Source organism: Acipenser ruthenus, chromosome 5, assembly GCF_902713425.1.
Source record: "Acipenser ruthenus chromosome 5, fAciRut3.2 maternal haplotype, whole genome shotgun sequence".
Taxonomy (NCBI): Eukaryota; Metazoa; Chordata; class Actinopteri; order Acipenseriformes; family Acipenseridae; genus Acipenser; species Acipenser ruthenus.
Window position 1 is genome coordinate 63,275,272 of NC_081193.1, and position 13,413 is coordinate 63,288,684.

The 13,413-nt window shown below is 39.7% G+C and overlaps 1 protein-coding gene across 2 annotated transcripts in view; it reads right to left on the reverse strand.

Annotated features, from left to right (window-relative positions):
- The window catches only part of LOC117403135 (inactive phospholipase D5-like), a 128,504-nt gene that overhangs the window by 62,415 nt on the left and 52,676 nt on the right, over positions 1-13,413 (reverse strand). For both annotated transcript variants that reach the window (XM_034005155.3, XM_059024360.1), the window contains exons 3-4: positions 6,448-6,631; positions 4,108-4,222 (exon numbers count right to left, since the gene is read on the reverse strand). In XM_034005155.3, coding sequence (XP_033861046.1) covers positions 4,108-4,222; positions 6,448-6,631 — 299 coding nt within the window. The remainder of the gene's footprint in view (positions 1-4,107; positions 4,223-6,447; positions 6,632-13,413) is intronic.

The window sequence follows — 13,413 nt, forward strand, 5'->3', positions numbered from 1 at the left end:
TTTAATTTCAGGTATTCCGTGTGGTTTCTATGTACATCAGTACAGCTTTTATTTTCTAAACGACACCCTTCACTTTTTGTGTTTAAAAGGAAAGCCAGACAATTATGTAAATAATTACCGTAAAACTTGAATTAAACGCCTCTGGCGTTTATTTACAATATTTGTCAGCAGACCTGTTAAAAGGTTGTGTGTCATTGGGAACTAAGTAACAGTTTTGTTTTATAACAAAATTACACTGTATTGTACACCCTCAAGTATAAACTAAAGCGAAAGAATCATTACGGTCTGTTTTTATGCCTTGTTAACCAGTGCATATAAAAAGACCGTAATAATACTTTCACTTTGCAAAATGTTGGACAATGAACAAGCAGAAGTACGAATTTGTATTTAAAAACAGAATTAGATCTACCATTGTTAATAATAATAATAATAATAATAATAATAATAATAATAATAATAATAATAGTTAAATCCACTAAAATATAGCCCTGTAGATATCAGAACACAGGTGTGTAGGCTACGCTTACTGCATAATAATAATAACAATAATAATAATAATAATAATAATAATAATAATAATAATAATTATAATAATACAAACTTCTAAAATATTTTGATATAATTCCCCCAACAAGATAAATCAAGTGTAACAAAATAAATAAAATCACTTTCAAAGAATTAACATAGATATTCATTTTAAAATAGTCAAAATAGTCAAAATAGTCCTTTTTCCAATGCATGCAATTACATAGTAAATGTTAATTCACCACAAGAAGTAATTAATTTCAAATTTATAAAAAAAAAAAAAAAAAAAAAAAAACATTTTTTCTCACATTCTGCCAGCTCGCTTAGCCTGCGGTTAATACATCAACGTCACAGGACCCTAGCTTTGCCACCTTTTGTGTGAACAGGAGGCTGCGGTAACATGAAGCGACGCGCAAGGAGGCGGCATGCGCGATGCGTTCGATGTGAACGGCCCTTAACAGTCTACTGCCTGGATTACATTCCCACACATGCACCAAGGGTTGAAAATATTACTGAAAAGTAATCATGGCAGAGCACAATGTTGGCAAGGTAAATTGTACTCTGGGGTGGCGAGTTATGAGCGTGTTCATAGAGTGACTAGTAATAATGCCAGCAACTCCATCCATATTATCAGCCCTGTATCAGAGTCTGGCAGATATTTTGCCTTGCATATGGTTCCAACAGAGAGAGAAGCAGTTTTTACATAATGCATGATACAGGTCAGAGATTCCATATGCTTACAAATTAATCGCCCCTAAATATTCCTGGTGTTCCTGTTTGTTGTCCAAAACCTTTACAGCTGTGCACTACATAAATGGATCAGAAAGTAACAGGTCATAAAGCACTGCAGTAGAAGTGTAGATACAGTACTATTGCAGGAGCCAGTGAATTCCTGGCATGATGTGCTTGGTACACAACGGGGGAATACATCAACAGGTTATTTAATATAACATGACATTGAAGCCTACTAGGCTGTCTGGCTGCCTGACAAGTGGGTATCTCAGTGTTGCTCTTCCAGAATACAATTGGCAGAAGTACAAAAGTCTATAGCTCAGATCCATAGATCCTGTTACAAAGGACATTAACAGTAGAACTACCGGACGTACATATATACGTAGAACTACCGGAACAATCTTTTTAATGCATATAAAACTATTGTTGCACATTTTGTAGCCTCCTTGGTACACGTGAGGCACACCTGTTACAGCACAAGACTTGGGGGTGGTGTTAGGGGAGTTATGATTGGTTGCATTGTTTAAAATGTTGCAAGTATCTACAAATGCTGGGCTATAAGATGGGGTGGGTTTAGCAGCTCAGAGCTGACTTTTGAGATGCAGCAGGAGTTTACGACACTCTGTGGAGCAGTAGAGAATTACAGTGCCCGCGATTTGTTTGTTTGACTGTTTTATTTTATGCAAGTGTTTTCTGTTTACTCGTCTCTTATATTGTGCCTGAGTTCGACTCTGTTGGCTATTCAACGGTAATTTCCGTCTCCAGTCTTGCAATAGCTGGTTTGCTACACTATTATTACGTAACTTTATTTTTGCTATTATTATTATTATTATTATTATTATTATTATTATTATTATTATTATTATTATTTGTTTATTTAGCAGATGCCTTTATCCAAGGCGACTTACAGAAACTAGGGTGTGTGAACTATGCAGAGTAACTTACAACTACGTCTCACCCGAAAGACAGAGCACAAGGAGGTTAAGTGACTTGCTCAGGGTCGTTAAGTGACTTGCTCAGGGTAAAGCAAAAAGGAATGTAAGCAAAAGTACCTTGTGGAGTCTAGTTTGTGTAATCAACACAGACATGCTGCTTCTGTACATGTGCAGTGCACTTGCCACAGCTATGGTTGTGTTTGTCTCCATCTCAAAACTTCTGCAACTTCGTTATCACTTTCATTGTCATCTTTTCCTATTTTTGGGGGTAGGTGGCATTGCGCCACTGCAGTTGTTGCGTCAACACTAGAACCGCAGAGATTTCGGACTACATACAACAGCCACACCCGCAAAATGTGTGGCTCCATTTTAAAATGGCTTCGATATGAAAATAAAAAACAAACAATCGCATACAACTTAATATTTTTTATTTATGAACATCATAAATAACATTTTCATAGCAGAAACACCGTATTTACATTGAAAATTAAACTTTTTTTTCTTATTTTTTCAAAAAGAGCAAATGTACATAAACATGGAAAACTGTAATAAACTAGATTACGCAATAAACTTCTGTGTAAACAAGTGTAGAAAGCTTTTTGCACATAAAAAATTATAAAACACACATAACTAGTTATAAAAATAGCATAAAACAAAAATATAACATAACTTATGCAACGTGAAAGCACTTTGAGTGAAACAGAGTTCAAAGGCTCTGTCTGTTCAGAGTTCTATTACAGCTTTCTAAGTACAATCTATGCAGAAAACACGCATTTGCCACAGACTTTCTTTTCACAACGGGCGCGGACATCAAAAGTTCTCTTTTTAATGCATTTAGCAACCTGGCATTGTCTTTTATTCCGTGTGCTAGTGGTCGCAGCACTGGCTGAAGGTTGAGGGGCAGCCAGCTGGCTTTCGTGTCTCTTATCCAAATGTTTCTGCCGTAGCTCCAGGGCTAGCTGCAAAGTGAAGTCCCTCCGAGTGATTGTGTTGCCGGTGCACTCCTTGTACAAAACCAAAGTGTTGATGGCTGCCAGGTCCAAAGCATTATAAAAAACAGACACAGGCCACCTGCGAGTACCTCCTTTGACAGAATACAGCAGTGCCATTTGATCTAGTAGATCCACACCGTACTGTATTGCATTGTAAAATTGTAAAATGCAACAGTCTCTGGCTTTCGTTTAGCATCAGTCCTGATGGTCACTGATCTATGCATAGAGCTTAGAATACGCACATTTTATTTTTTTGCATAGTCACACTCAGGGTGGCACAGTCGTTCTGCCTGAGAAATGTAGTGTAAATAATAATAATATATGATGTGTAGAAAGATTTTCATCAGTGTTTCAAGCACTCAACAGGATTATAATATGTTATTTCACAATGACGTTGATTTTATTACAAAGCCCAGACTAAATTGTCGGCTATATTGTATTGATTTCAATATGCCACTTGAACTGCGGGTCTGGCGGTTGAAGAAGCAAGTGCTTATAACTTATTCATTTTTATGATTCTGCAGCTGAAACACCGTATGGGTATTTAATTCAAATATTTAGTAACACTTAAGAACGGAAATGCACGACATATTCACATACGCGGAGATATTTAAATTTGAATTGCAAAAGCCATTCAAAAGGCGGCTATGGCGGTGCTAGTGTTAACCATTTATCATTTTCTTTTTTCCAGTCCTGGTTTGGCGGCCTTGTCTTTTGGGCAGAGGTGGCCCTGTGAGCCACTTCCTATCCGCGGCACTAGACTACATGATGTCATCGTGTTTTCGTTAACCGGCCAAAATTGCGGATAGCTGTCAGCACCCACAGACAAGATCTCCGGCCAAATTCATTATCATTAAATCGTCTGTTCAATTGCAATTTAAATCATCCACATTGTGGATTCGCCATACTGAAAGTATACTCACCACTGGCTTCTAGAGCTTTCAGTTCCTTGGAATCCTTCTGCTTTAGATCACTGGCTATTTTCAGATTTTTTTCTTGAGACTGCAAACCACGTAGTCTTTTAAACAGCTGCTTGCTCTAAAGAAAGAAAACATTTTAAATGTAAGAAGAAGAACCCTGATATTATCCACTTCACTGAATACAGAATTTGAAGTTTCTTTCGTAGTTTGCAATCTGTGTGTCAGAGGGAAGAGGTTGCCTAAGTAACAGCTTGAATATGCCGAAGCCTAAAGTATATCAAGAAGTTAAGCAATGCTTTTGCTAAAGAGATGGATAAATGCAGAATGCTACAGCCCAGATGAAATTAGTTATGGTGATATTATATAAATGAACCAAGTGTACCCTGAGTAGTGGGTGCTCTGGGGCTAGAGCTGCACAGGAAAGAGGGGATGAGGAGCATCCGCTAGGAATTTTAACATTACTTGAACAAGTCAGCTAAAACGTTGCCTAATAGTAAAAAAAAAAAAAAAAAAAAAAGTTCAAATGTGTATGCACACCAACAGTAAGCAGAGCAATAAATACATATCCTGCTTCTCGTCTGATGTTTCATTTTTTGCATGTATTTAGGCATTTATTTAGAGTAATAAATGTGTAGCATTTCGCTGTAGTCATCTCAAGCTGTGGCGCAGACGCCTTTTGAGCTGTGCTCAGCCTCCCCAGGCACGCCCCCCAGCCAAACTGGACCTCCCAATCAGCTCAGCACCGGGCAAGCCCACCTGCTCAATTACTTGCCAAGCAACGCATCTCCTGCAACTAGCATTGACCCTGCCCCCCATTAAAAAAGTATGAAATGTATTGTCCCTAGAATTTTTTTTTTGTAGCGTACAAAAACTGCGGGTTTCCTCATCTAAATTGTTTCAGAAAATATGGAAAACATACTTTTACAAATAGTTTTAATAGAATAGTACTTTTATGACAAACATGTGAAGGTGGTTTTATCTTTTCCAATCTATTACGTTAAATAAAACATAAGGTGCTGTCCCATTTTTATATTCAAAAAAGAAATTAATGGCTACAGGATTTCTTTTAAAATGTCTCTAACGAAAAAGACACCGGCTGCATCAAAGATCGGAAATATTTCTGCTAAAGATCACTCTGTCCAGTACAAGAAGGGGACATTCACATGTCTGTTGTTGTTTTTACATTAAATATTACATTTGTTGTATAATGTAAGGAAAAATTGATGAAAACTGAAAAACAGTATTAGTGAAAGTCAAAAATATGTTTATTGCTGTAATACAAGAATAAACTATTGTACAGAGTCGCGTCACTCTGGGCTTCAGTGAGATTGGTAGAACTGAGCACAAGACAATGCATTCGCTTCAGTTTTGTAGATTCCAAAACACACCCTTTTAATGATGTAATTTATGACCCCTCCTCACTATACCTGTAGTGACAAATCTCCAAGCCTCACACACATTCCATTGCATCTGTTATCTCTGAGATTCTCCCATCCCCCCATGCAAGCAAGCACAGCAGAGCTGTAAACCCCCTACACAAATGCCCATAAATGGTCATATTTGCTCTCACTCTAGTCAAACTGCAGTGTATTGAGACAGACCCTGCATTCCAAAATACCCCACATAAACTCTGCTCAATATCTCTCCATTGAAAGTACCATACATCCCAGATATTAATATGGACTATCAAATTTCCTTACAATAATAACTAGAGAAAATAATCAATTTTGAATGTGACAATAATATTTTTTCTGCTTTAATAAATATGATGTTTAATCTTCAAAGTTTCTGTTGAAAACACTCAAAACACTGCAGCTCAAATTCAAAAAGAGTCATCCAATACAAAGCACTATTAACATAGTATGAATGGCTTACTGAGGTTAAAAGATAAAGCTAAAAAAATCAAATTTGACAACACAAAGTATACATTTTTTCATGGACTCAATAACAACTTCCCTACAGTAGTACTAGTCATTGGTAGACATTAGTTGACAGCAGTGACATTTTTATATTTTAACATATTAATTATCTTTCCATATCCATATTCTTCAAGCTATTTACCCCAAATTGTCATTAGCACCAATTACAATTTTAAAACAAATATTGTTTATTTCTATTTAACTATATTGCGTGTGTTTTTCCTTTCTGAAAAAATCGTGGCAATGATGATTTGGAATAAATAACCTAACAATGAGAATCTGACCACTTGTGTGCTACTGTACAGTATCAGAACCACAGCTGCTGTTGACAGTGATGTGGTCTTATCGGACTGCTATGGTTTCTTCAGGGTAATACACTGGTGTAGCAATGGTATCCCAATGGTATTTTTCTGTAAGTTCGTACCTGCCAGGTTGAAGGATGACTCTGTTCCAGGTCTATATTGTTTAAGGCCCAATGAGAAGATACGATTTCCACTGTCTTTTCAGCTGAATCCAGGAGGCTGAGCAGGCCCTGATAGAGCGACAGATGTGCAGTGCCATTGTCCGAATAGGACAGGTCTTCAGGGATGTTCTCTACAAGAACAATGCTGAGGGGAAAAAAAAAAAATTGGCTCTGAAAGCTTGCACATCCGTCATTTTCTAGTAAAAAAAAAAGATACATTTAAAAATATTTGTTTTAGCCATAGGTTAAGCAGTTTTATCATTACATATGGACATCAGAACTGTTAACAAGACTAGAAACATCACCAAAATAAATAACATTAGGCTCAAGTTTTTAAAATTCCCAAATTAAGGTGAAATTTATCAAGTTTTTGTATAAAAAAAAATAAAACATGAACGTTGAATGAAATACTTCAGAGAAGTTGGTGAAACGAGAGAAATTGAAAAAGTTCTCTGTTGCCATGCATTACAACAAATACAATATATCAAAACAATTCCACTGCTTGTCATTAATAAATTAGCACCATTAAGAAGTAAATTACATCCTATTGCAGCATTGTTCTACCACAAAACCTTCACCAATAATGGAAGAAAACCCCAGTGTAAAAACATTTTTTTATTATGTCTGATAACACTAAGGGGTACATGTACTAAATGATGCGTTTGTCGCAATCATTGCAAACCACATGCAAACCAGTCGGAAGTGTGGCGTGAATGTACTAAACAAACGCAACGCTGTTAGCATCACTTTAAAGAATGCTTTGCAGCCGCAGTTCTTATTTGCGCTTTAGCCTTAAATGAATATGTAATTCTGGGAGTTCCTGCTGAAATTCACAAAAACGGGGTGTAGATAATGCAAATGAGGTATCAAAAATATTGTAAAGAGATTTAAGCTGTGGGCAATTGCAACACTTACAATTACATCAATTTGTTAAGAACTTTTGAAAGCACTTTTTAAACAGTCACAATTGTTGCTGGCATTTCCCAGTCCGCTTTTTCTCGTGTGTTGCCATAGACTGCACACATGTGCCACTAACCCCTCCAGCTCATTTTGATCATCTGTATAGAACCATGATATATTGTGTGTTAACTGTCTAGGCTACTAAGCAGACCAAGTTAAAAATAATAATAATTAAAATAAAATAAAAAACCCTAAAATTATTTAGTTTCAATTTAAAATAATCTTAATATAATCGCATTGCACATCAATGTGTACAGTGCAGCAGGATGATTTATTTTGTGTTACAAGTAGGATAAAGTGCAAAAACAGTGCGCTAGGTATTCATTTAATTTTACTACTGTACTGTATACTGTATAGGCTTACTGTACAGATTTATATTTTTACATAATGTAATGTGTAGCGTACCCAAAACACATTAGTGTTATTTCAGCACAATGATTTACATCGAGAAATGTAAATGTATGTGTGTGCGGTTTTATTGTATTGTTTTTAAACCCGACACCTCCTTATGTCGGCCAAACATGTCTGGTTTAGCGAGGGGCTACTGTATGATTATGAAAAGCTTTTGGGGGGTGAAGGTTGGGGCCCCACTATAGAATCTGATGGGATTAAACTGCCTTTCATGTTTTTAGATATATAACAGTATTAAAATAGGTAAAATGAAGACAGAACAGAATGCGTTGTACAGATGACATCTACATTTAACAAAAACAATGTTATTTTGATTCTTGCACCCTTGCATGTGTAGACGTTATCCTTCGGGCACTCTCTGCTGCAGCAAACCACAACTCAATTGCCGCTATTTTATTTGAAAAAATGTCACACAACTCTCGCTAGAGATCTCGCTAAGATGACACAAATAATATTTAAATTAGTATATTGCGGCTCTCTTCATACGTTCTTATACTCTGGTTGAGGGGTTAACTAGCTGTTAATGATCTTATTACCCCTCGGCCACAGTCTGCACGAGTGTAGTAAGGATGCATGACTGTCAGCTAGTTAAATCAGCCACGCATCCTCACAAGGTTTTTAAATATAAAAACAATAACAAATACGCAGCGCTTTGAACTGCGCCGCAAACAAAAATACAAATAATAATAAATATATAGGGGCGGGACACTCTGCCACAGGCACTTACTGGTGATCAGTGGTCATCTGGGTGGGGCAGAGGCATGGGGAACAATAGGTGAATCAAATTACCTATACATCTTGTATTTATTGGCTGAATGAGTGACAGCAGAACTAGCACTGATAATCTTGGCAGTAGTTTTGGAGAAGTATCTGGAGTTCCCAAAACCAAAATACATCAATTCAGAATACAATGTAGTCTTTTTGGCTGCTTCATTTTCAGAAACACAACCCCAGCAGCTTTCATATTCTCAATGTCAAAAGAGGATGAGAGCTATGATCAGCATGTGGACAACAGTGAATGCTGAGATAACCACAAGTAAAGCAGTCTTCCGACAACATGCTCTTGGCCAATTGTTCCAACAGCTATTGTTTCAATAAGTCAAAGTTTCCCCTAGCCTTAACAGAATTCAGAAGAATAGTAGAACAAAGAAAATTGGATTTAATTATGATAACCAGGCCGCTTTACAAAGTGGAACACTACTCTCTGAAGACAGAACGTTCCTGTGCTCTACATTATTTCCAGCATTCAAGCACCAGAATAATCGGATTCAATAGGAGAGCAAATTTAATATACTCAAGGCTACAACTCAATTTTTTAATCAGATAGTGTGCCAGCCCTGGCATGCATGCTAACTTCAATCAATCAACCTTTATTTAATATAGCGCCTTTCACAAAAGCAATGGCTCAAAGTGCTTTACTGGCTGTAACAGGGCGAGGAGACCTGTACAGGTATTTGTTTATTTATTTATAGAACGGGGTACCCCTCCGCCCCTGTGCAATTTATTATTTTGTACTTGTTTTGTTGTAGTTATTATTATTATTGTTGTTATGATTTATTTATAAATATGACGACGTAGCCGTGTTGTGTTATTATATTATAAATATGATGACGTAGCTGTGTTTTGTTATTGTTTTATAAACATGACTGCGTAATTAATTTTAAAAAAAACAGTGCAGAAGGTGGCCATCTCCCGAATTAAGTGATTAATCTGTTGCTAATCGGGAGATGGTCACCTGTATAAAACCCTGCAGTTTTCCCTGCTCGGGGTGGGTGTTCCGAGGAGTGAACGAGAGCGGGAGAGGAGAGTAAAAATAAAAGAAAGAAAAACTAAACTTAAATGAACCGTGAAGGCTACTGCCCAGCCGGACCTTAAGGGTTATTACTGTGTTTGTGACTTGTTTTGTTTCTTATTTTATTTTGCTATGTGACACTTTTTTTGTGTTTGAACATTTATTTTTTTTTGTTAAAAATAAAAGGCGCACACCGCGTTTGTTTTGCAACTGCAGTACTGCCTCTGTCTCTTCCTGCATTCTTGCCTGATGTCACCACACGTCATTCCTGTCACAATGGCTAAAACAGAAAATACAAGCAGGAAATACAATAATCACAGTAAATGAAAATACATGAGCAGGAGAGTAAATGCATAAATAAGTAGATAAAACATAAATAAAAAACAAGGTTAGCGAAACAATAAAACCATAGACGATAAAAGAAAACAATTATTTTAAGATAAAGATAGATTATAAAAATGTGTCTTCAGTCTTATTTTAAAAGCTGCAACCATTGGTGCTTCCCTTACAGAAACCGAATTAAACCACCAAAAACTATACTTGGTTTTTCATCACTTAATTAAATGGGTCAACGGCCTCAAAACTGTTAAGTGTCTCTGTTGTCTCTAGCGACTGACCTGCTTGGATTGTGTTTAGCTGTTTGCAGTTGACAGGCAGAAAGTAGCGATTTTGGCAAGTACAATTTAATCCTTGTTGCTGATGTAACTACATTAGCTGGTTTGAAGGAATTAATTTTCTAAAGTATTCAGAGCTGTGGTTGATTGAAGTGTATTTAGATAGTGTGGAAACTGGACCAGCTCTAGACCTGTAAGACAGTATAAATTGGCAAACAGTGTCTTAGAACACCAGCTGTTCTGAGGGCCAGCCGTCAAAGGGCCACACATCCAAGGGCAGTCTGAGCTGTGGCAGTCTAAGGGCCACACGTCCAAGGGCAGTCTGAACTGTGGCAGTCTAAGGGCCACACGTCCAAGGGCAGTCTGAGCTGTGGCAGTCCGAGCGAGGACAGGTAGAGAAAGGACCTTTTCCAAATATCTCCCAATGGCTACTAGAGGCCTCATTCCAACTCTTGACATTAGCTATATTTAAGTAACATTATTAAGGTGGTGTTTTAATTAGGTGCTCTGCTGTTGTGAGTGTGGTTAAACTGATTGATTTGCAATTTGATTGGTTTCCACACAGCGTTTTGTCTTTGTGTGATCTCATTGAAGCGCATTGAAACTATTGTATTGCTGAAGTATTGTCTTTAGCACAGTTTAGCAGCTGTTAACCAGTTCCCTTGCAAAGTGAGGGTGTGAGAAGAGGATGTTGGAGAAAATCCGAACCTAGCAGCGCTCTGGAAGACGCCAACTACTAGACACCCCCACCGCTCCTGCTCCCACTTCTACTGTACCTATCCCACCTGTCCTGCTATGACTGTCTCTCACATCCCTGTTATTCTGTCCGCTTGCTTCCGTCCTCTGTCCCCTGCTGCTCCCCTAACCCCTCTAACCTTATCCCTCTGCCTCCCCCCCCCACTCTCTCCCCTCCCGCAGTCTTTCTGGTGCCCTCTGGAACTATCACTCTTCCGCTAACAAAGCTGATTTCATCTCTGCCTTTGCCTCCCACCTCTCTCTATTGATTTCCTTGCTCTCACTGAAACCTGGCTCTCTCCTTATAACACTGTAAATACTGCTGCCCTGTCCTCTCTCTACGTCCTGTCCCATACTCCACGTCTCACTGGATGGGGAGGTGGGACTGGTCTTCTCCTCTCTCCCTCTGTGGCAATGTGGCCACGCCCTTGTGCGTAGTGTGTGTTATATGTTGTATGTTACGTGTTGCGTGTAAATGTTGGTCTATAGAGATGGTACACGGGATATAAACGGGTCTGTGTTTCACGTGTATTTAAAAATTTAGATTTGTATTTAGGCACGAGGATGGCACAGATCACTTCACGTGCTGGTTGAAATGTAATGTGTGGTCACGGGAGTACACTTAATTAATTCACGTGCAGTTGTACCGAGATTCCAATTGAATGATTGACTAGCAAACGAGTCTCGGTACAACTGCATAAAAGCAGCATGTTTTCATTCACTCGGGGTTGGGTGTTCGTGAGTGGAGAACGGGTGTAGAGAGGAGGAGAACTAAAGAGAAATAGAGTTTAGATAACAACTGCTACAGCGTGCTGGAAGTGCCAGCACGGTACTTGTTAACGTTCGTCCACTTGTTTTGTGTGTTAGTTCGTTTTGTTTACCTGTTTATTTTGGCCGCAAGTGCAGTGTCCTGTTTTCTGTTTGTTCAACCTTTTTATTTATTGGTTATTAAACGCTGAGTGCAGCCATTGCACTCAGTTTCACTCATCACCACCGTCTGTCTGTGTGTTTTCTTCCGGGTCTGACGTGTCACTACCAGCCAGCCTTGTGACAACCTCCTTACTCTTTTCTGTCCCCTCTGACCTCTCCTCACTCTCTGTTAAACGCTCCTATTTCCGTCCTCCACTAACAACCCCCGGAAACTATTCTCTACCTTCTCCTCCTTCCTCAATCCTCCCCCCACCTCCTCCCTCCTTTATCTCCTCTGATGACTTTGCCTCTTTCTTCTCCTCTAAAATCTGATATCCGCAAACTCTTTAACACCTCTCCCTCCCCCCACCCCCTCCCGCTCCAACCCCTCTTTCTCCTCCTCTCAGACTCTGACCTCTCCTCCCTCCTCCAGGGCCACAAACCCACAACATATATGCGCACTGGACCCCCTCCCCACTCACCTCTTTCAAGCTGCTGCTCCTGTTCTATTCCCCTTCATCTCCTCCCTTCTCAACGCCTCCTCTCGGCCTCTTTACCTCTGCCTTCAAACAAGCCTCTATCACCCCCCTTCTTCAAAAAACTTACCCTTGACCCCACCTCCCTCCAGAACTACCGTCCTGTCTCCCTCCTACCCTTCCTATCTAAAACCCTTCAGCGGGCAGTACACCACCAGCTCTCTGCTTTCCTGTCTAACCACTCCCTGCTCGACCGTCTCCAATCTGGTTTCCACTCTGCTCACTCCACTGAAACTGCTCTCCTGTCTGTCACTAACTTGCTAAACTCTGCCTGATCTGCTTCTCTCCTCTGTCCTAATTCTCCTCGATCTCTCTGCTGCCTTTGACACTGTTGATCACTCTATTCTCCTATCCTATCTTGCTGACCTAGGAATCTCTGGCACTGCTCTGGCCTGGTTCTCCTCCTACCTCTCTGACCGCACCTACCAGGTAACCTGGCGCGGCTCAACCGCCACACCTCACCCTCTCTCAACAGGAGTCCCCCAAGGATCAGTCTTGGGTCCACTCCTGTTCTCTCTCTACACCCGCTCCCTGGGCCCCCTCATCGCATCCTATGGTTTCTCATACCATTTCGATGCTGATGATGCTCAGATCTTCCTCTCTTTCCCCCCTTCTGACACCACCATCCCCTCCCGTATCTCTACCTGTCTGTCTGCTATATCCTCCTGGATGCATTCGCACCTCTGATCTCTCTATCTCCATTCCTCTGGAATCTACCACACTCTCTCCCTCCTCCTCAGCCAAGAACCTCGGAGTAACCCTGGCCCCTGCCTCTCCTACTCCCAGCACATCTCCACTCTAGCATGCACCTGCCATTTCTTCCTGAGCAACATACGAAGAATCTGACCCTTCCTCACCAACTACTCCACGCAACTCCTCATCCAGGTCCTGGTACTCTCCCGCATAGACTACTGCAACTCCCTCCTGGCCGGCCTCCCTGCATCCGCCACCCGTCTGCTCCAGCTCATCC